At 39.7% G+C, this 24,046-nt stretch overlaps 1 protein-coding gene across 1 annotated transcript; it reads right to left on the reverse strand.

The window, feature by feature from the left end:
- Positions 1–1,641: 1,641 nt before the first annotated feature.
- On the reverse strand, positions 1,642–20,243 carry LOC306874589 (interferon-induced very large GTPase 1-like; the record flags this gene model as incomplete). The annotated part of the gene is given in 12 exon segments (XM_079424737.1): positions 1,642–1,658; positions 3,746–3,864; positions 3,866–4,557; positions 4,640–4,849; positions 5,324–5,655; positions 5,658–6,171; positions 6,175–8,835; positions 9,319–10,503; positions 11,188–11,849; positions 14,115–14,714; positions 14,804–15,322; positions 20,222–20,243. Coding segments are annotated over 12 exon segments (7,533 nt in total).
- Between the last annotated feature and the right edge of the window lie 3,803 nt (positions 20,244–24,046).

Here is a 24,046-nt window from a genome sequence, read left to right on the forward strand (position 1 = left end):
AAATTAATTTCTTCTTTATTTTCCTTCAGGTTTTGGAATTTAATATTTTCTCAGCTTTATTTAAATTAACAAAATGCCTTAATTGCTTAACAATACCAACACTGATGTGCTTTTGTGTGTTCTGTGCTGATTGCGAAAGACAATCTGCGGAAACTTGTTAAAATGTGTTACCTGAGCTGAAATACCACTGAATCATCATCATCATCGTCACGCTGGTCAGAATATTTCATAAACACAGCTCTGATTGTACAGCAGTGACGTGAAACAGATGAATCAAACATCAGGACTCATTGTTAAAGAAGATGATGGAGCGTTTGCACAGACGAGGGGAATTCAGCAGAATAAAACTCTACAGAAACACGACTGAGTCCGTCTCACGAGCTTGTCTTCAGTTCTGCAGATTCTCTGTAAGTCTGGTGCTTGTTCTGACCGTCTCATTGTAATCTGAAGATGTGTGGAATCTCATGAAGGACCGGAGGAACGACAGAGGAACCCGATGCCTTCAGCTCACTCTCATCAGTCAGTCACTGCAATCACCGCTGACAGATCAACAATCATCTGCTCTCGTCACGATACTGACAGACGATTTCAAGAACACAGGATAAAAATAGCTCATTCACAGCTGCACACACAAGTGAACAAAGACGGGACTTTTCTGTCTAATTATATGAACGTTTATCAGTGCCTTTGTGTCGCAATGTCATTGTGTCTGAAGAGAGTGAAGAAATACTGAGCTCATGAACGCTGTGTGTGTATAAACACACACCTACACACGGATTCAATCAAAAGTGCCAGTAAACACATTTATAATCTTACGAAATATTTCTGTTTCAAATAAATGCTGTTCTTTTGAACTTTCTATTCATCTGTGAATCCTGAGCTATATAATGCATCACAGTTTCCACAAAAATATGAACTGTTTTCAACATTGATAATAATCAGAAATGTTTGTTGAGCAGTAAATCAGTATATTATTATGATTTCTGAAGATCACTGAAGACTGGAGTAATGATGCTGAAAATACAGCTGCAGATCACAGAAATACATTACACTTTAACACATATTCACAGAGAAAACAGCTGTTTTGGACTATAATAATATTTACAAAAGGCTTCATTCAAAAACATGAAACTATCTTCCTGACTGTAGTGTAGACAGATAGAGAAAGAGATCGGTCTGAAATGACACTTATAGAAATCTGTATTTAGTTTATAGGTCTACAGTTCATCATTTTTATTGATAAACATTTAAATTAACTTTTGTGCTCCAGGCTAAAAGCACACTTAAATTTCCCAGAATGCAGTAAATTCCCTTTCCTGTCAGTCCAATTCATTCATGCAGTTAAACTTCCTGTGGGTGTGGCTAATTTAAATGTGTCAGTAAATTATCATGTTACATCATCAACCTTATTAGCATTATTATATATATTATCATAATATCACTATTAATCATAACGAGCACACGAGTTCTTACATCCACAAATACAGTTTGCTAACATTCTCATTTAAGTTCTGAAAATGTTATTTCTATACACTTCTGTTTATTTTATTTTATATTTACTGTCTGATGGCATTTCAGCAATCTTTCATTCTGTCATGATTTGTTACAGATACCTGAGCAATGAATGCATAATCATCATCATCATCCCTGAGCAGATCCTGCAGAGCAGAAGAGACAGCACTGAGCATCTCACAAACACCACATCACTGATATTCACATCAATTTAAATTAATCCAGAGTGAATTAATAAATGTGTGTAACAGAAATCCTTCACCTGCTGGTGTGAAATCACTTCAGAGCGGCTTCACTGACATCTACTGGTGAAATATCAACATGTCGTCAGACTTTGACTAATTATCAATAGTCCTGACTGACTTTATTCTACTCCTCAGATTTTCCTACCAGGGTTTAATATTATTTACATCAATATTGTGTCCTTTTTCTTACGCTGAACAACGATCATTACTGTATTTGCATTACGGTAGGGTGTAGGTTTAGGGTTGGGGTAGGTGTAAACATTATTAAAACACAATCTAATAGGTAGAAAAATTTATTTATTGATAGTTTCTGGCTGTAGCTGTATCCTTTCTACCCACAACCATGAATAACACATAATTACTGTATTTGCATTACTGTAAGCAGTTGGGGTAGGTGTAGATCTTAATAAATCATAATTTGACAGGTAGTATTTTTCTTTATCTAATTGTAGGCTACTACCTACTGTTTTAACGGGAGACAGTAAAATATTGTACATATTATACATCAAATATTTGACTAAATGAATGTTCATTCAGATATATTTATCTAATTCTTCCAGTTATAACACATGAATCTGAATCTGCTCCTGATAGAGTCTTTAGAAAGACTACATGAAACAGAAACAATGCACACATTGTCCTTGATGCACACACTATCTATCTATCTAGGCTAATGCATAGAGTGAATCAAATCTAAACACTAATTGTGTTTTTAACAGTTTAGGGCCAGATTTACTAAACAGGGCAGATTAGCACGAGAGCACAATTCCAAAACAGCGCCTGTCCTGCGGGTGATTTACTGATAATGTTCAAATTAAAGAACACAGACACAACATCTCATTTACATATCGACCAACACAATATAGCAAGCTCAGCGCTAATTAACAGAGCCGATCTCATCAGGTGCGGATGATGTACTTATGACACAGGGGAAAAATAGTTGAAGGCATGCTTTTCTTGGGGCATTATTAATGGCGCAAATACCAGTAATATGATGAGCGCAAACATTAGTAAATTGTGTTGCATGATTCATTTTAACACTCTCCTCCCATTCATTTTGTGTCTGAAAGGGAAACTCCTACAAATGCATATTCAATCAGATCAGGCCAAAAATAACTGTGTCCACACCTTTTCAGCACTAATTCATCACTGCATGTTTTTAATAAAACCTGCCAGTACTATTTTAACACCAAAAGACGTTGCTTTGGTGTAAGCTGTTAATAAATCTGGCCCCTAAGTCCTATGGTCAAAATTTAACAACATATGAAATCACTGTAAAAGGCCACAGGACAAGTTTGTGTTTAATATAAATGTATTGTCCTCACAGAGGTGTTATGTTATTTGTATGAAGTATTTTACTCTGGATTGGATTTAAATCAGACTGTCAGGTCTGAGACACTTGTTTTGTTTCACATGTCATATATTTCATCAGTCATTAATATCTTTGATCATTTCACTGATATCAGTATGTGGGACTCAGTCTTGAAACCTCGTCTGTATTTGATGAGATCTGATCTGTAGGCTTAATCTTCATCTTCTCCATTAGATGTATTTATTCAAAGTCACACTCTCAATAGCGTCCTGTTTTGAGTATCTTCTCCATTCATCTAGTATACTTCCCCTCCACTCAAATGTTTTACTGTAGTATTTTTCCAGATCTCTCTGGAATCTGCACACAAACCACTTCCAGTAGAGCTGTTCAGAGAGATCAGGGGTGATGCTCCAGTCTTTATAAACTCCTGCTCTTCTGTATTCTCTATGTGGAAACCACTCATCTTATATGGGGCGGTGATGGCGCACTGGATAAGACACATGGCTTTGGTTTGAGAGACCCGGGTTCGAATCCACTGTGAGACACCAATGTGTCCCTGAGCAAGACACTTAACCCCTAGTTGCTCCAGAGGCGTGCGACCTCTGACATATATAGCAATTGTAAGTCGCTTTGGATAAAAGCGTCAGCTAAATGTATATACAAAATGTTTTATCACTTAACACTAAACTTGTGCAGATATCAGCAGAGAGATTCTGTGTAGAACTGTAATACATGCCTTTAATTCTATCCACTCTGTGGAAAGGAACACTGTGATCTCCATCATGGTTTTCTATGATGACAGAAGTAATCAATCAGAAGCTCATCTGGCCTGAACTTATAGTCCAGTTTATCAAATGTCTTCATGTTGAATCTCCTGCTGATGTCAGACATTACAGCTGGAAGTTCTCGTGTTATCACATCTTCAAGGAGGTTGAAATCATCAACATCATCATGTTTGACTCCACTGAGGTGTTTTTCAGTGAAGATCAGCTCATCTGAGATCTGCTGTGTGAAACTCTTCAACCACAAACCAGCATCTCCTCTCTTCTCTTGAACATGTTCAGTAGATTGATGAGCTGCTCTCATGATCTTCTGCTGCAGGAGTTTAATGTTCTCCCTCATCTTGAGTAAAACACTGAGACTGAACTGATCAGTGATGTACCGACTGACTTCATCTCTGATGAAACTCTTGAAGTGATCTCTGGGATTATGAATGTAGTTCATGTAGTTGTTAAAATCCTCCTCTTCGGTCAGTGTCTTCAGGATGCCTTTCTCCAGATTTGATCTGTTTCCATTCAGTGATTCACAGTTATATCTGATTTCATCTGTCAGATCTCTGGCAGTCTTCTTGTAGACGCTCTGCTCAATGGGCTCTTTCAGTTTCTGACAGATGATCTCGCCAAAAATAACAGCTGATGCAGATCCATGACAGTATTTCTGGAAAATACTATAGTACTCTTCTCTCTTCTTCTGAACATATATTACAGGATCATGGCCTTTACATGGGTTAAACGCAGAGCACCAATTTCGAGTATGGGTCACCATACTTGACAATACGTCACGACTTTACTTTATTGTCTTCTCTGAACAGTCTGTGCTGGTCAGTGATTGTCTTGTTTGCTCTCTTACAGATGGACAGAACCAAATCCATGAAGAATTCATTCTTGAACACATATTTCACTCGTTCCTGATGTTCTGATAGTCTTCTCTTGATGTAGTGATCTCTGGGATTATGAATGTAGTTCATGTATTTGCTAAACATGTATTTGCTAAAATCTGTTCATGTATTTGTAAAAATTCTGATCGCTGCAAAAGTAGAGCTGTTAAAATCATCAAGGACTCAAATCACCTGGTAACCATCTATTCACTTTGCTTCCATCTGGTAAGCGCTTCCGTAGCCTGATGGCAAAAACTGAGAGACTTAGGAGGAGCTTCTTCCCCAGGCCATCAGGCTCCTAAACTCTAACTCTGTGTCATAACATCACTTGACGCCATGTAAATATCACCATATCAATAAGCTATTCATAATTTTTCTCTACCTCATATTGCTGCTATTTAAACACCCTGGACAACTTTTTTGCACATTCCTGTTATATTACTATTTAAGTCAACAACATACCGACCTGCACATTTATATTTATCTTTTATTTTATTTTATTCCTCTTATTTTTTCTACTTTTCTTTTTCTTAATATTTGTATTCTGTATAATTGCACTGTCCTTGGAGCGGACCTGACCTACATTTCACTGCTGGTTATACTCTGTATAATTGTGTATGTGACAAATAAAACTCTTGAATCTTGAATGTAATCTATGAGTTGTTGAATGCAGCTGATGTTGTAGCCCATCTTTGAGATATTAAATAACTGAATCATTCTGTTTGTTTGCTGAGCAACATCTGAGACTAATGATCTTATTTGTGCTTCATCCTCTGGAGACACAGTTCGGTCACATCCTAATGTTTCTTTAGCTGTTCTTTGAGCATCCATTATAGCCCATTTAAGCCCACTTTTTTTTTTTGGACTTTCAGAAAAATTCAGCAGAGTGAACATATCACTGCTCTCCCTCCAGTGATCTACAGGAACACAATGATAGATGTCACATCTCTCATTATATCAATGTCTCTGATTGGAGGAGTGTCTCTGATGATGCTCTTTATCCACTGATCCCATAACAAATCAAACTCTTTCTTCAATACTTCTTCATCATTTGTTTTGTCTCTGAGTTTTAAGGTAAGTTCTCTGCTCTTTTCATAGAGAGTGTTTTCATGATGTATCCTCTGAGCATCAATCTTTTTCTCCAGGTTTCGCTGCTGAAGAATCTCATTTAATTTTCTCTTTGTTTCTCTCACAATGTTTTCCTGAAGCTCTTTGATTTTGATTTCAAACGATGTTTTCCACTGAATCAGTATTTCTGCATCTGTGTCTTTCTCAAAGTATTCAGACATTGATTTTTTCACTTCTTCACTTGTCTTCTTCAGCTCTCTGTGAAGATAAGTTTCATCAACCTCATGAATCGCTTCATTTTCTATTTTGTTGTGTAGCTTGGTCTCAGTTTCCATCATGGCTCTGTGAAGACTCCAGGACCACTTCCTGTATTGTGTCTACAGATTCCTGTAAGATGAAATCTCCAGAGAGTTTCTGAAACTGAAGACAAATCCTTCATTCAGTATAGCTTCCCAGAGATCTTTAATACGATTTTTTAGATGTGTCAGCCTCATTCCATGTGATTTTAAGGCATGAGATATAATAGTTTTCTTCAGTTCTTGAATGTTCTCACAGTAGTTTGGGTTTGGTGGAGCCATCGGTGGGCTTCCCTCCCAGAGCTGAGGAATATACTTCACATCTTCCTGAACATCAAATCTAATGATATCACTGAAACACTCTGCATCACAGACTTCTTCTTCAGCAGCGAGTTTAGTCATCTCATCCAGTTTCTCCTGCAGTCGTCTCCTTCCCATGTTTTTCTCTCCAGCTGTGACGTCTGAGACGTTCTGATGCACAAACACACAGCTGGGATTCAGTCTGACCTTCTTCATCCTCATGAAGGCCTGAACAACAATCTGAAGAATGTCCTGCATCTCAGATGGGTTTTCTCCAAAGATGTTGATCAATGTCAGATTTCCAAAACCTACAACAAATGTGGAGAATGCATTGTCATGATGTCTTGTTGATAGTCCAGCCAGTTCTAGAGCTCGAAGACCCTTAGTTTGAACAACCAGAATATAGTCAAAGTTCATCTGCGTTTTCATCTCGTCTGAGACTCTGATCAGCTGCATGAAAGCTCCTCTGGTTGTTCTGCCAGCACTGACAGCAAACTGGAGTCCAAACATGGTGTTCAGCATGGTGGATTTCCCAGAGCCTCGAAGCCCTAAAACTGACAGCACAAAGACTCTCTGGTCTCCCAGTTTCTGGATGAGTTGATCTAGAACAGCAGAGATCCAGATCACAGGAACATGAGCAGCATCTCCATCCATCAGCTCCAGTGGAGATCCAGAGATCATCATCTCTGCTGCGAGACTCGGGAGAGAAGAGAAGTCAATCTGCAGGTGTTTCTTGTTCTTCTTCACAGATGAGCATGATTCATAGATCTGACCGATCTCCCTCATGATGTGCTCCACACCAAAGTTTGCTGCTTGAAGATCCTCAGATATTCTCTCAAGTTTAGCTTGTTCAGCTCTGAGTCGTTCAGATTTATCATGATACACTTTTAGCTGTAATACTGCTGACCATGTTTCATTATACTTGTGATGTAGAACAGAAAGATCAGCTGATGTATATTCATCCAGGAGGAATCTGAGCCATTTGAGGAAAAATATCTTCTCATGTTCAGCACATGAGTTCATTTGTTTAATAAAGAGCTTCATAAACTCACTGATGTCAAATTCATGCTGCTGTTGACGGATTCTCTTCATCTCTGAGTGTTTTCTACTGATGTATATTTCTGTCTCATCTGCTCGAGGTTGATGTAGTTCTCTGTTCTTCTGACTCCACTGATGCCACAGTTTCCCCTGATGAGGCAGAAATGATTCTTTGATTTCTGTCAGATCTTTCTTCTCCAGTAAACTCATCATCTGCTGTGCTGCTGCTCTTCCTCTCCTGCAGTCTTCATCATCTTCCTCATCTACTCTGATGTCTGAGAGTTTGGACACATCTTCAAGTCTGAAAGTGTGAGAGGAGTCTGAGAGACAATCATTAATAGCTCTTCTGAGTTCTTCTGATACATCTGACTGATTTCTGTCTTTCAGACCAATCTTGTATGTTCCTTTCCTCATCTCAGTTACAGTAGACTGATCCTCAGTAAAGAGACAAATGAGTGGCTTTCTGTTTCTGAACAGGTTTTGTATGTTTGCTGCACTTCTATCATTCCTGTCCAGTCGTGGCAGAAGAACAACATTGATTGAGCTCATGTCAGTGAGGATCTGCAGCTGTTTCTCGTGGTCTCCAGCATCTCCGTGTAGATTACAGAACGCTACACACTCAGTGAATTTATCATCATCTGATCCAGACGGGCAGAACCAGACGATCTCCACCACTCCATCCATCAGTTCTCTGGTTCTGCTGCTGCCTGGACAGTTCCTGTGGAAGAACGTGTTGTGTCTCTCATTGATCAGACTGTTCATCAGATGAGACTTGGATGAGGACACAGAGCCAAACCTGAAGAAAAACACCATTGGAGTTTGTGCTCTGTAGATCGGCTGGGTTTGACTGATGGTTTCATAGTAGGTGTTTCTGATCTTCCAGCTCTTGGTGATTTGTCTGAATGTCCAGAGAGGAAACTCAATCTGTTGTGTGAATGGATCAGGAACAAGCAGAGGCAGAGCGTACTGACACTGGGACAGTTTAGTGACCATCAGCTGCTTCAGGAGACCATCAGCACGATGAAACACAGCCATCTGGACATCCATCGGGTGAATAAGGTCAGACTGACTGGTTCTTTTGTTAGACAAAGACATAGCATTAAAAATATCAAACATATCTTCAGATGAGTCACTGTCTCTTTGCTGTGTGTGATCCTGTTCAGTGGTCTGTTTAGTTGTAATGTATCTTGCTCTGTAGTTCCTCATCAGTAGTTTCTGTAGGAAAGTCAGAATCAGCTCTTCTTCAGCACAAGACTCATGAGACTGTAATGAATGTTCAGTTATCTGAAGAACATCTGCAGCTCTCAGTTTATTGTGCTGTCTGCCTTCAAGATGAAGTCTGTGAAATACATTCTTCTGTTTGTTTTCTGCTCTGACTTCTGCTGGTTCAATGTCCTTGTTTTCTCCCTGTGGAAAAAACAATAATACACTAAGTTAAAACTAATGTTCAGTGTACAATTATTATTATTATCTTTACAAGCAATAATTCATTTCTGTTATTTAGTGTCAATACAGATTTAAACAGACTTGTCAAGTCGTCCGTACATTTTAAAATAATTTAATTATGTATATAATAATTATCTTAATTTATGAATGCAATAATTGAATATGAATATAATCATAAAATGCCTCTTTTGAGCTCAATCATAAGAGTTGTTCAGTTCATTTTTGCATTACTGTCTGCAGAAATAGTTATTTTATTTAATGAGTTTATTACTGACATAAAGCTGTCATTATGCTAAATTAAAGTGACACTGTTTTCTGGCTCTTAAAGCTGTAAAATATATGAAAATACTGATTCAGATAAGAACTGGAGATACTGAAGTTAAGATGTTTAAAGGGTTAAAATGTGATGAATGAACATTAATATGTTCTCTTCATGTTTCTCACCTGCAGTGAACGATCAGTTTCAGAGCAGATCTTCTTCTCTTTCTCTCCTTCATATTCCTCTCTCCACTCCACTCGTCTTCTCATCAGTTCTTCTTCATGCTGTTCTTCAAGCAGTCTCAGTTTCTCTTCAAGAGTCTTCTGTTGATCTTCTTTCAGTCTCTTCTCTAAATCCTCTAGTTCTTCTCCTCTCTCTCTTTCTATTCTCTCTTTCTCTCTGATTATTCCCTCCATTTCACTCTTCAGTCTCTCAATCTCTTCATCACAAATCTGTTCTTCTCTCTCTCTTCTTTTCTCTTCTTCTTCTCTTCTGTTCTTTTCCTCTAGTCTCTGTTTCTCCCTTTCCTCTCGTTCTCTCTTCATCTCCTCTTTCATCTCTCTCTCTTTCTTGTCTTTCTCTGTTATTAATGTTTTATATCGTTCTTCTCTTTCTTTAATCTCTTCTTCTCTTCTCGTCTTTTCCTCTAGTCTCTGTTTCTCCCATTCCTCTCGTTCTCTCTTCATCTGTTCACGCATCTTTCCCTCACTCTCTTCTTTCTCTTTCAGTAGTGTTTTATTTCTCTCTTCTCTCTCATTCAACTCTTCTTCTCTTCTATTTCTCTCTTTATCATGATGTTGTCTTTCATTCTCTATTCTGTTCATCAGTCTGTCTATTTCTATCAGTAGATTGTCTTTTTCTTTCTTTATAATCTCTTTTTCTTGCCTCATTTCATCTTTAAACATCCCTTGTTCTCTTTTCATCTCGTCTCTCATCTGCTCCTGTTCCTTCATTTCTCTTTTATATTGTTCTTCTCTCTTATTAAACTCTTCTTCTCTTCTCTTTCTCTCTGTTTCATGATTTTGTCTTTCATTCTCTATTCTGTTCATCAGTCTGTCTGTTTCTGTGTTGTATCTGATCTGAAGATTTTCTTTTTCTTTCTTTACAGTCTCTGTTTCTTTCCTCGTTTCCTTTATTTCATTTTTAAACTCGTCTTTCACACTTTTCATCTCATCTCTCATCTGCTCCTCCTGTTCCTTTATTTCTCTTTTATATCGCTCTTCTATCTCTCTGAGTTCTTCTTCTCTTCTCTTTCTCTCTTTGTCCTGATTCTGTTGTTCTTCCTCCATCATCATCTTCATTCTCTCTTTCTCTTCTTCATGTTTCTTCATCAGTTCTTCTCTTTCTTTGTTCAGTTTCTCCATCAGGATCTTCATCTTGTTTTCTTCTGCTTCATATTTAGATTGAAGATCTTCTCTCTCTTTTATTAGTGTTTTATATTCTTCTTCTCTTTTCTTCTTGTCAATCTCTATTCTGTCCAACAGTATTTCTAGTTGATCGTATTTGATCTGTAGTCTTTCATTTTCTTTCTTCACGTTCTCTTTTTCTTGTCTCATTTCCTCTATTTTATGTCTGAACGTCTCTCGTTCTCGTCTCATCTCGTCTTGTGTCTCTCTCTGATGTTTCTCTTGTTCTCTTATTTCTCTTTTCAGTTCTTCTTCTCTTCTCTTTCTCTCTTCGTCCTGATTCTGTCGTTCTTCCTTTATCATCATCTTCATTCTCTCGTCCTCTTGTTTAAGTTTCTGAATATATTCAGCCTGCATTTCTTGTTCTTTCTTTCTCCATTTCTCCTCTTCTTCTTCTCTTCTCTTCTTTTCTTCTAGTCTCTGTTTCTCCCATTCCTCCCGTTCTCTCTTCATCTCCTCTCGTGTCTTTCTCTCTTGTTCCTCTCGCTCTTTAATGTCTCTTTTATATCGTTCTTCTCGCTCAATAAATTCTTCTTCTCTTCTCTTTTTCTCTTTGTCATGATCTTCCTTCATCATCATCTTCATCTTCTTTTTCTCTTCTATATGTTTGTTCATCAGTTCTTCTCTTTCTCTGTTCAGTTGCTCCACTTTCTCCATCAGTATCTTCTTTTGTTGTTCTTGTTTTTCTCTCTCCATCTCTCTGAACATCTTACATGAGTAGTAACTCCCTCCGTTCTCTTTCACCATGTTGTCTATCTTCTGCAGTAGATCAGTCACCTGTGTTCGGTCTACAGTCTCTTTATTATTGAACACATGATATCTGTTTCCACACGCTTCAATCAGCTGATTCAGAGCAGATCCAGGTTTTCCCAAACACTGTTCAATGGTTTCGTCATTCAGATCGTCTCCTCTGGTGAAGAGCACCATGGTGAACATTAAAGATTTCTCTCCAAACGTCTCTTGAATGATCTCCACAGCTGTTGCCTCTTCTTGAGTGAATCGTTGTCCTAGATTGAGCACGATGATGAACACATGTGGTCCAGGCAGGATCATGGAGATGCAGTTAGTGATTTCTCTCTGGGTTTCTTCATTACTGAGTTCAGTATCAAACAGTCCTGGAGTGTCGATCACAGTAATGTGTCTGTTGTTGACTTCAGCTGTCTCTCTCAGACACTCTTTAGTAACAGACTCTTGAGATGTTACTGCTTTAAATGCTTTTCTTCCTAAGACGGTGTTTCCAGTTGCACTTTTCCCGACTCCAGTTTTTCCCAGCAGCACAATCCTCAGATCATCTTCTCTCTCTGTTGAACCTGTAAGAGAGGAAATGCATCAGTTTTACAGCCTAAAGTGTTTCCCCCAAAATTTGATTCTATAACATAAAAGAGGTCTGCTATCTGCTTGTTTAGTATTTATGTAGTGCATTGTGAGGTAGTAAGATTTACAGTGAGGGAAAAAATTATTTGATCCCCTGCTGATTTTGTACATTCGCCCACTGACAAAGAAACGATCAGTCTATCATTTTAATGATATGTTTATTTGAACAGTGAGAGACAGAATAACCAAAAAATCTAGAAAAACACATTCCAAAAAAGTTATAAATTGAATTGCATTTTAATGAGTGAGTATTTGACCCCTTCGCAAAACATGACTTAGTACTTGGTGGCAAAACCCTAGTTGGTAATCACAGAGGTCAGACGTTTCTTGTTGGCCACCAGGTTTGGACACATCTCAGGAGGGATTTTGTCCCACTCCTCTTTGCTGATCCTCTCCAAGTCTTTAAGGTTTCGAGGCTGAAGTTTGGCAAACTTCAGCTCCCTCCACAGATTTTCTATGGGATGATGGTCTGGAGACTGACTAGGCTACTCCTGGACCTTATTGTGCTTCTTCTTGAGCCACGACTTTGTTGCCTTGGCCGTGTGTTTTGGGTCATTGTCATCCCAGAATACCCATCCACGACCCTTTTTTAATGCCCTGGCCGGCTTCAATGCCCTGGCCCTGACGGTACATGCCCCGTCCATCGTCCCTTTGATGCGGTGCAGTTGTCATGTTCTGATTTTGGTCTCATCTGACCACAACACTTTCACCCAGTTCTCCTCTGAATCATTGGCAAACTTCAGATGGGCTGTACATGTGCTTTCTTGAGCAGGGGGACCTTGCGGGCACTGCAGGATTTCAGTTCTTCACGTCCTAGTGTGTTATCAATTGTTTTCTTGGTGACTGTGGTCCCAGCTGCCTTCAGATCATTGATAAGATGTAGTTCTGGGCTGATTCCTCACCGTTCTCATGATCATTGAAACTCCACGAGGTGAGATCTTGCATGGAGTCTCAGTCCGAGGGAGACTGACAGTTATTTTGTGTTTCTTCCATTTGTCAATAATCGCACCGACTGTTATCACCTTCTCATCAAGCTGCTTGGCAATGGTCTTGTAGCCCATTCCAGCCTTGTGTAGGTCTACAATCTTGTCCCTGACATCCTTGGACAGCTCTTTGGTCTCGGCCATGGTGGAGAGTTGGGAATCTGATGAATTGATTGCTTCTGTGGACAGGTGTCTTTAATACAGGTAACAAGCTGAGACTCCCTTTAAGAGAGTGCTCCTAATCTCAGCTCCTTACCTGTATAAAAGACACCTGGGAGCCAGAAATCTTGCTGATTGATAGGGGATTAAATACTTATTTCACTCATCAAAATGCAAATCAACTTATACATTTTTTTAATGCATTTTTTTTTTTTTTTTTGTTGTTGTTGTTATTCTGTCTCTCACTGTTCAAATAAACATATCATTAAAATTATAGACTGATCATTTCTTTGTCAGTGGGCAAATGTACAAAATCAGAAGGGGATCAAATATTTTTTCCCCCCCACTGTACATGCCACTCTACAGTTTACACAGTTATATTTTCATCAGGCAGTTTCTCTCTGTCAATTTCACATTATTTGCACAGTTTAAAATGAGCATTTTAGTGCAAATATTTGAGAGAAAATACAACAGATTTCTTTCACTAATCACTATACATGATTAATATTTAATTTTTAAGGTGAATTATTTTGTAGCATATTTCATAGATTTATTTTCAAACACAAATGATTCAGATTGTAAAATTACAGTAAAACGTTCAGCTTCACTGCTTCAGAGCATTGTAGTAGTAGTTCAGTGATTGGTCAAAATGGTCAGTTTGACTATTGCAATAATCTTAATTTCCTGTGGAACACTGAAGCTTAACCTTTGACCTTATTTTTGATCAAGGGGCAATCAAAATGTTTGTGTGCCTATATAATCTTAGCATTAGTAGTAAACAGATTTGGCTTAATGTCTACAATGGAGGGCTCAGAGAGACTATTCTACTCAAGCCCCCTTTAGACAGAATAAATAAATAAATAAATATGCATAAAAGGAGGAGGGATGCTGAAAGAACTAACAACAGAAGTGGTGAGAGGCTTTTATATTTGGATACTAATTGGAAGATTAGATGGGCGTAAGGCTCCTGAAATTAGGTTACTATAACGTCACATAGTAAAAATTCAATTTCAAACATGCTCTGTAGTTTAAGAACCAAAATGATTTTCAGCTCATTACCTTGTATCAGTAAATGTGTCTCTAGTGATTGAATTTTCTTCTTCATCTCATCAAATTTAACTAGTTTTTCCATCTGTGCCTCCATCAATGTCTCTGTGGAGAAAAAATCTCCTTCATTTTCTTCCAGAATCTGCTCGATGTTCTCCATCAATGTAGACACTTGTGTGTTCAGGTCAATGAACTGATGTCTTCCTCCTAAACTCTGAATGACAGACTGTGTTTCTTCATTGAGTTCTGCTGTCTGATGCTCTGGATTCTGCTTTATGAGGATCATGATGTGTTTGTTGATTCTTGAGCTGAATATCTTCTGGATCTTCTCCATTTCTGCTTTGTCTTCATTATTAAGTGGAGCATCAGGAATAGTGAGGAGGAAAACATGAACTCCAGGATGACAGAGAGACACACAGCGGAGAGTCTGACGCATCACTTCCTCTTCTGAGAGACCAATCAGAGCTGGAAGCTGTATTACACTGATCTGCCGTCCATGAAGCTCCACGTCTGATCTTCTGTCTGTCTGCTGCAGGATCAGATCTGATACAGAGGATTTTAATGTGCCATCAGTCCCACAAACAACCAGATTCAGCTTCACACACTCTGAAACTGAGAACAGAAGAAGATTAAAACATGTTAATTTACCAATATAACATCAAATATCACCACAATATCATCCATTGTGAAATACTGTGAACCTTCAGCACAATCCAGGTGCTGTCCATCATTCATCTTCACAATGTGCTCAAACATCTGCAGAAGATCATCAGGAGAGCTGCTCCTCTGAAGACTGAAGTGTCTGTTTGCACATTTCTGAATGATGTTCTGTAGGATGTCACTGGTTTCTGTGGGCTCTTGTGTTGTGAGCACCATGGTGTGCTGATAAACGCTCTCAGAGAAAGAGAGCAGCACCTTCTCCACACGCTCCTGATCTTCTGCTGAACACTGATCATGTTTGAGGAGCAGAACGATCACATGAGGTCCTGGATCAGACAGAAACACACACTCTCTCACTGTCTGTGTGATCTGATGATCTGAGATGTTCGTCTGGAGCAGCTGAGGACTGTTGATGATGATCAGGTGTCTGTCCTTCAGTCTTCCTCCGACTCTCTCTACAACATCTGGAGGAGCTTCACTGACAAACGCTGCTCGTCCTAAGATGAAGTTCCCCACCAGACTGTTTTCTGACACGTTCTTCCCCAGAAGAACAATCCTCACTGCAAAGAGTCAAATCAGTCATTCAGTGTCCACAATCCTCTCATCATACAGTAACACATGTGATATTTAGCACAAACCCGATTCCAAAAAAGTTGGGACACTGTACAAATTGTGAATAAAAACAGAATGCAATGATGTGGAAGTTTCAAATTTCAATATTTTATTCAGAATACAACATAGGTGACATATCAAATGTTTAAACTGAGAAAATGTATAATTTTAAGGGAAAAATAAGTTTATTTTAAATTTCATGGCATCAACACATCTCAAAAAAGTTGGGACAAGGCCATGTTTTGTCACGTGGGTGTGCCCTGGTTGGCCACCAGATGTCACTGTCTTGTCTGAGCACATGGGTTTGTGTTGTGATTGTTCCATGTGTTCCCCGGTTGATTGTTTGACCCCGCCCTCCTGTTATTCCCTAATTGTCTCAGCGTGTACACCTGGTTCCTCCTCGTTTGTCTCCTTTAAATGATCCTGGTGTTTGCAGTCCTGTTCGGCCACGTTGTCATATGTTCTTGGCAGTAAGTCATGTGTGTTTCTAGTCCTCGGTTTTGCATTGCTCTGTCGGTCTGTTTTTCCCCTCGGGGTAATTTATGTTTCTGTTTTGTTTTCTTTTGCTTTTATAATTAAAACTACCATTTCCCTGCACTTGAGTTCTCGCTTCATTTTCACTGCACGTATCATGACAGAACGTGGCCGACATCAGAGAACTCAGCGGGGAATGGATTCTTACCATCCTCAAGCCCCTAACGTGAGGAACCCTTCTTATTTACGAATCCTCCAGGTCAGGACACTGCACTCTCTCCGTCAGAGGGGCACTGACGTCAGGATGTTTGCCTGGACGTTTTGTGAGGCAGCAGAGGGTTTGGGATACAACGAGGTGGCTCTCAAGGACTTCTTTAACTTTGCCCTTGATGAGCCCCTCGATGAGGAGTGGATGAGGGAGCTAGACCGCTTGACTTTTGGGGAATTGGTGGAGTTTTTGACGCTTCTCCAAGCGGCGGTGCCCGCTCACAGCGCTCCCGAGGCGGCGGTGCCCGCTCACAGCGCTCCCGAGGCGGCGGTGCCCGCTCTCAATTCCCTAGAGGTGGCCGAGGATGCCGCAGCGGCGCCCCGCTCCCGGAGACGGAGGAGGAGGCGGAGGAAGGCCTCCTCCGTCCCACAAGGCCAGGAGGCTACCCAGGAGCTCACTGCTGGCCAGGACGCCGTGCCAGAGCCACCCAAGCTCCTCGCCCTGTCGGCGCCACCCAAGCGCCTTGCCCTGCCGGCGCCACCTAGACTCCTTGCCCTGCCGGCGCCATCCAAGCGCCTTGCCCTGCCAGCGCCACCCAGACTCCTTGCCCTGCCGGTGCCACCCGAGCGCCTTGCCCTGCCGGCGCCACCCAGACTCCTTGCCCTGCCGGCGCCACCCGAGCGCCTTGCCCTGCCGGCGCCACCCGAGCGCCTTGCCCTGCCGGCGCCACCCGAGCTCCTCGCCTTGCCGGCTCTACCCGAACTTCTCGCCCTGCCGGCTCCACTCGAGCTCCTTACCCTGCCAGAGGCCGTTCCTGAACTTACTGTCTGCCCTGTCACGGCCACAGAGACCGTTCCTGAGCTCACTGTCTGCCCTGTCACGGCCACAGAGGCCGTTCTTAAACTCACTGCCTGGCTTGTCCCTCCGGCCCCACCTTGGCCGTGCGCTGGGGTTCCTGTTGGGCCGGAAACCCCCTGGTCCGTCCCTCCGGATCCGTCCTGGTCTCCTGCTCGGCCTTGGTCTGCGGGCCCCCTGCCTCTGCACGGGCCTGGCCCACCATCCCTCCCCCTGATCCGTCTCTTGCCCACCTCCCTTCTTGACATTTGTATTTTCATTTTTCATGTTTTTGTGTTTTCTTAGTGTTGCAGGTGGAGCATCTGGGAGCTGCTCCTTTGTTGGGGGGTAGTGTCACGTGGGTGTACCCTGGTTGGCCACCAGATGTCACTGTCTTGTCTGAGCACATGGGTTTGTGTTGTGATTGTTCCATGTGTTCCCCGGTTGATTGTTTGACCCCGCCCTCCTTGTTATTCCCTAATTGTCTCAGCGTGTACACCTGGTTCCTCCTCGTTTGTCTCCTTTAAATGATCCTGGTGTTTGCAGTCCTGTTCGGCCACGTTGTCATATGTTCTTGGTGCAGTAAGTCATGTGTGTTTCTAGTCCTCGGTTTTGCATTGCTCTGTCGGTCCGTTTTTCCCCTCGGGGTAATTTATGTTTCTGTTTTGTTTTCTTTTGCTTTTATAATTAAAACTACCATTTCCCTGCACTTGAGTTCTCGCTTCATTTTCACTGCACGTATCATGACATGTTTACCACTGTGTGGCATCCCCTCTTCTTTTTATAACAGTCTGCAAAAGTCTGGGGACTGAGGAGACAAGTTGCTCAAGTTTAGGAATAGGAATGTTGTCCCATTCTTGTCTAATACAGGCTTCTAGTTGCTCAACTGTCTTAGGTCTTCTTTGTCGCATCTTCCTCTTTATGATGCGCCAAATGTTTTCTATGGGTGAAAGATCTGGACTGCAGGCTGGCCATTTCAGTACCCGGATCCTCCTCCTACGCAGCCATGATGTTGTAATTGATGCAGTATGTGGTCTGGCATTGTCATGTTGGAAAATGCAAGGTCTTCCCTGAAAGAGACAACGTCTGGATGGGAGCATATGTGGTTCTAGAACTTGGATATACCTTTCAGCATTGATGGTGCCTTTCCAGATGTGTAAGCTGCCCATGCCACACGCACTCATGCAACCCCATACCATCAGAGATGCAGGCTTCTGAACTGAGCGCTGATAACAACTTGGGTTGTCCTTGTCCTCTTTAGTCCGGATGACATGGCGTCCCAATTTTCCAAAAAGAACTTCAAATTTTGATTCGTCTGACCACAGAAAAGTTTTCCACTTTGCCACAGTCCATTTTAAATAAGCCTTGGCCCAGAGAAAACACCTGCGCTTCTGGATCATGTTTAAATATGGCTTCTTTTTTGACCTATAGAGTTTTAGCCGGCAACGGCGAATGGCACGGTGGATTGTGTTCACCGACAATGTTTTCTGGAAGTATTGCTGAGCCCATGTTGTGCTTTCCGTTACAGTAGCATTCCTGTATGTGATGCAGAGCCGTCTAAGGGCCCGAAGATCACGGGCATCCAGTATGGTTTTCCGGCCTTGACCCTTACGCACAGAGATTGTTCCAGATTCTCTGAATCTTTGGATGATATTATGCACTGTAGATGATGATACTTCAAACTCTTTGCAATTTTTCTCTGAGAAACTCCTTTCTGATATTGATCCACTATTTTTCGCCGCAGCATTGGGGGAATTGGTGATCCTCTTCCCATCTTGACTTCTGAGAGACATTGCTACTCTGAGAGGCTCTTTTTATACCAATCATGTTGCCAATTGACCTAATAAATTGCAAATTGGTCCTCCAGCTTTTCCTTATATGTACATTTAACTTTTCCGGCCTCTTATTGCTACCTGTCCCAACTTTTTTGGAATGTGTAGCTCTCATGAAATCCAAAATGAGCCAATATTTGGCGTGACATTTCAAAATGTCTCACTTTTAACATTTGATATGTTATCTATATTCTATTGTGAATAAAATATAAGTTTATGAGATTTGTAAATTATTGCATTCCTTTTTTATTCGTAATTTGTACAGTGTCCCAACTTTTTTGGAATCGGGTTTGTATATTATGATGCCAGGATCTTGATCTTAATCCATCATCACAGATCAATATGACCAGAATCCACCAGGAGATAAATTTAATCACTTGTGTTTTGAAGGGGATAAATTGTTTATATTTTCCGCACATAACTGCATTTATTTATGTAGATAAAGACTTACTCATAGGAGGTTGTTCTTTGCTCGCTCTTCTCCTGCGAGGAGGATTGTGGACGACAATCACTGTATGAAACAAAAGACCTTCACCACCCAACAGAAAACACTTGAACAAATGATTAAAACAGCAAAACTGGTCTAAGTGAAAGTCTGAGATGCTTATAGTTGCATCAGACGTTTGTTGAGGAGATTAAAATAATTTTGATAACTTTCACTAAATATGCAAAAAAAGAAATGGATTTTCTTAAATATGATGTATACTGGCTCTGAACGTAAACAATGTGCTTGGTAAGACTTTATTTTAAGGTGTCCTTGTTAAACATGTTACAATAACAATAGATTATGCATAACATGCAAGTAACCCTAATCCTAACCCTAACCATGTAGTAAGTACATGTAGTTAGTTAATATTCAGAGATGCAAACAGGTAAGAGGGGAAAAATATATTAGTTTTACATGCTCAGTTGTCGTTACAACTGTTATATGTCCAAAACTGTGATTTTTCACAAACTAAAATAAAAATAAAAAAACGTGTTGCAACATGTTACAAAAATCAAGACTGAATATATTTGGTAAAAATCCCATGTTATAAAAGATGAAGTGCTATGCAGACAATATTGGCTGATTAGACAGCGATGCTGACCTAAAATGCTAAATGTTTGCTCTCTCTCTCTCTCTCTCTCTCTCTCTCTCTCTCTCTTCACCGTTCCCACATCTCAGACCTCAAATACATCAAATATTACCCTTTTTAGACATAGCCTTTGAAGTAAAGAGTACAGAAAATACAATGCAAAACAACCAGTTCTTTATTCATCCTCGTAAGATCACAAGCACCCTTGTAAGACCCCCTCACCCCCCTCATAGGTCACATATTTTGATGTTGTCACTGAAAGGAGAGGAGTTTGCGCCGTATTTAAATGTATAATTAAACTGTAACAAGGACACCTTAAAATAAAGTTTAACCAAGTGCTTCAAGAAATTTACATTTTGACAGAATTGAATGAAAATGTTCTTTTAGAATCATTTTAAACGATGATGTGACTGTGATGTTTACCTGTGGTATCTGAGGTTGCCATGTTGATATTCTGTTCTCTCCTCCATCTATTTCTTCAGTCTTCAGCTGATCATCTTCTCTAAAGCTTGACGTCTGTCTGATCATCGTCCTGTTTTAGAACTGTTTTCAAACAGTCTCTGTTCATTCGTCCAGACTATGTGAAGCTCCATCACTGTTCTGCAGATTTTGTTGTTAATCTCAACTAGTAGATCATGAAGCATGTTCTGCATGTTTCTGCCCCGGCATATTTACCAAGACAAGTGACCATAAGCCAAAACACTTCACAAGAGACACTGTTTCTGCTTCTAAACACTCAACACATTTTGTTTCCCGTGACAGAAGATGAAAGTGAAACTGATGTTACTGCAGCTATTACATTCATAAATGAACTAAAGTCATTATTTAATGTTGCTCGTCACAATTAAGTTTCATATAACAAACATAAAGAGAGTATCTGATACCTGTATATTGAGATTTCATCATGTAGATGTTTCTTTCCATGTTGATAAAATGAAAACAGGAAGACGTTTGCAGGAAGAGGCGTTCACTTTACAAAGGAAACTAACTTGTTTATGTCTTCGGGGTCTGATAACAAGAGCAGGTCAAAGTTCAAGCTTGAGATATAATGTGAATAAATGACAAAGACAACAGCAGCTAAACATAAAGATACTCAATGACAAAAATAGATGGAGTAAAATCAGTCTATTCGAGACAGACTAGTCCTCATTTAATTATGCATTTATGAAGTTATTGATACATTTGCTCTCTTTTTTAGACATTGTATAATATTTGCTATAAATAAGCCAGTTAAACTGCTCAATGTGAGCAAATATAGTAGCAGTTCATTCTCTTATTCTTCATCACTGACTGCTGTTCAGTCCTATTCAGAGATAATCACAGCTGCTTCTCTCATCTATTATCAAACTGATGTTTGCATGTGAACGAACAGATATTCTACATCAGATAATTGTTAAATGTACCAAGAATATAAATATGTATTGTTAATCAGTAAGTGTCCTCTAGTCTGGCTCAGACCACAGAATCTCATCTATATCACAGATACAGTACAGTCGTGTTAGAGATTGAACCGCTGATGTGTTTTCATTCTTCAATAACTGGATCATGTTTATCAGCTGGATTTGTGTCCTTTAAGGTATTTGGTAACAAGGGCTGAAGACACTGTGTTGTGTTCACTGTTGTATTCCTGAAAACAGAGAAAAACATGTTTACCCTCATCATTCTCTACAATTATCAACTTACTGCATTTTTAAATTACTGTGTATATGTGCACAATTACATTTACATTTATGCATTTAGCAGACGCTTTTATCCAAAGCAACTTACATTGCATTCAAGTTACAGTTTCTACATTTTATCAGCTCTTGCTTTCCCTGGGAATCGAACCCATGATCTTGGTGTTGCTAGCGCCATGCTCTACCTCTCTTTTTTCTTTTTGGTAGTTGATAAATTGCTGGCCACCCTGTTCGAGCGATATGTTGTGTTGAGATTGATCCAGGTGAAATATCAATATGAAGTCCTGCAGAAGAAGTTTGCTGAATGGTGATGTTAGTACGGTAAAAACAGCTCAATAATTTGCGTAGACACCTGACTATCACACCTAACTGAGCATCCCAGTCCAAACTAAGAATGCAATGAAAGTTGCTTTGTAATAACAAAGTCAACCAAACACAGAAATGTGAAGAAATGTTAAAGTCACTAAGTTCTTCAGTACATCCCATTAAATAGTTATCATAGGGGTGTGCGAAATATATCGTCTGCGATAATGTCGTAATTGTTGTTTTAACGATATATAATTTGACATTATCGAGTATTTTGCAAAATCCAAACAAAACAGCTATGGAGTGCACGCTTTCATTACGTGATGAAGTCTAGTCTGCAGCGCATGCGCATACTGTGTTCTTTCACTGCATGGTTAAGTCTAATAAAATGCACTAAGAATGATCACAAAATTCAAGATGTGGGGCAGAACATTTATATATATATATGTATAAATATAATTTTATAATATCACATGAAGAGTGCCGATTTATCTTCAAAAATAAGCATGTTTACAAATGTGATATTGATTTTATACAACAGTTAAATGAACAATAAGTTAATATTAAGAGACTTACGTTTTAGACACCATATTGGCTGTTTTTGCTCTATTTGGACAACAAAAGTAATTCCAAACACAGCCGTGTCTCTGAGCAACATGACAGTGATTTGTTCCTGAATGAATCAAGCGTTTAAATGACTCGGTTCAGTCGCAATGACTCGCTTATTACCAGTGATTCACTGCCACCTGCTGGCGGTTTTAATTTCAAATATCACTATTAAATGTTTTATGATTAAAATATAAAAATATTATGCATTTGTAACTGCAAGTTAAAGCACTCCATGTCCCTCTGAGCTGCATAAAAATAGTGTGTAAATACATCTAAATGCCATTTCAGATGCAACTTCTGCAAAAAATAATTTTGTTGATACTGGTTTCATTTGTTTAGTAACAGCCTAAAAGTCTTATTATTCTAATTCACTAATTAAATTTGACTCAAAAGATGCACACTTTTAGAAAATAATGGCCTTATTAAAGGCAAAATTGCCCATAAAATGTAAAAATCAATTTATATGAGCAGATTAATTTCTATCACTGATGTGACCTGACCACAGAGAATGTGAAGAATATCACAAACTGCAGCTGTCTGCGGGAGTCAGATATCAGCACAATAACACACTCTGTAAAATATCATCTGATCCCCAATATATCAAGATATCATTTTTTTTCAATATAGCACACCCCTAAGTTATCATAGTTAATAATAATTAGTAACGGTGTTCTTTGTAAACATGAAGAGTAGTAACTGACTCGTGGTGTCTGTGGTCTTGCTGGGCATCTCAGTCTTCAGGTTCTTGTAATCTTATGAATTTATTTTGATCCTTCATTTTTGGGAATATTTAAACTGTCGTAGTCTCCATTAGGTTCATTAAAGTGTTCCCATCAATTGCAATTTTTGCATATTTAGTGAAAATTATCAAAATTATTTTCATCTCCTCAACAAACTCCAAACGTATTTATTCTTATGCGACTTCTAAGCCTCTACTATCTTTCACTTAAACCAGTTTTGTGGTTTTAATAATCTGTTACAACAACAGAAGTCATGAAATTATTATAAAGCAGGAGCTTTATACAGACAGTGTTACTTCCTTGAATGAGATAACTGTGTCTCTTTTGATAACTGATGATAATAGCGCTCTGCTGTGCTCCAGGTTCAGTTCTTCCTGATGAAAAAGTGATTAATGAAGCTCGTAGCGGCCTCTGGTGATGAAAATAATCACTACACAAGTGCTCTGGTAACCAGCAGGCTAAAATCTTGAAAAATAACGTAAAATAAAAGATCTAGGAAGGTCTTGAGGAGTATTAACGGTGTGTAACGAGACGAGAGACGTGCGGATCCATTTGCAAGCTTTTATTATACAGAGACGTGGTCAAAACACAGGCAGGGTCAAACATCAGTTAACAGTTATGTTGAGGACAAGACATAGGAGTATTCCGAGGGCATGCGTAGGCCGTCGATCGGCCAACAATTTCCAAAGGGTTTAGACGAGAGGGGTAATCCGAGAACACGAGCATTGGTCCAAGCAGAGTCTTCCAAATCTTTTGACTAGTGTAGGCTATACACTCACCTAAAGGATTATTAGGAACACCTGTTCAATTTCTCATTAATGCAATTATCTAATCAACCAATCACATGGCAGTTGCTTCAATGCATTCAGGGTGTGGTCCTGGTCAAGACAATCTCCTGAACTCCAAACTGAATGTCA

Source organism: Barbus barbus, assembly GCF_936440315.1.
Source record: "Barbus barbus genome assembly, chromosome: 9".
Classification (NCBI taxonomy): domain Eukaryota; kingdom Metazoa; phylum Chordata; class Actinopteri; order Cypriniformes; family Cyprinidae; genus Barbus; species Barbus barbus.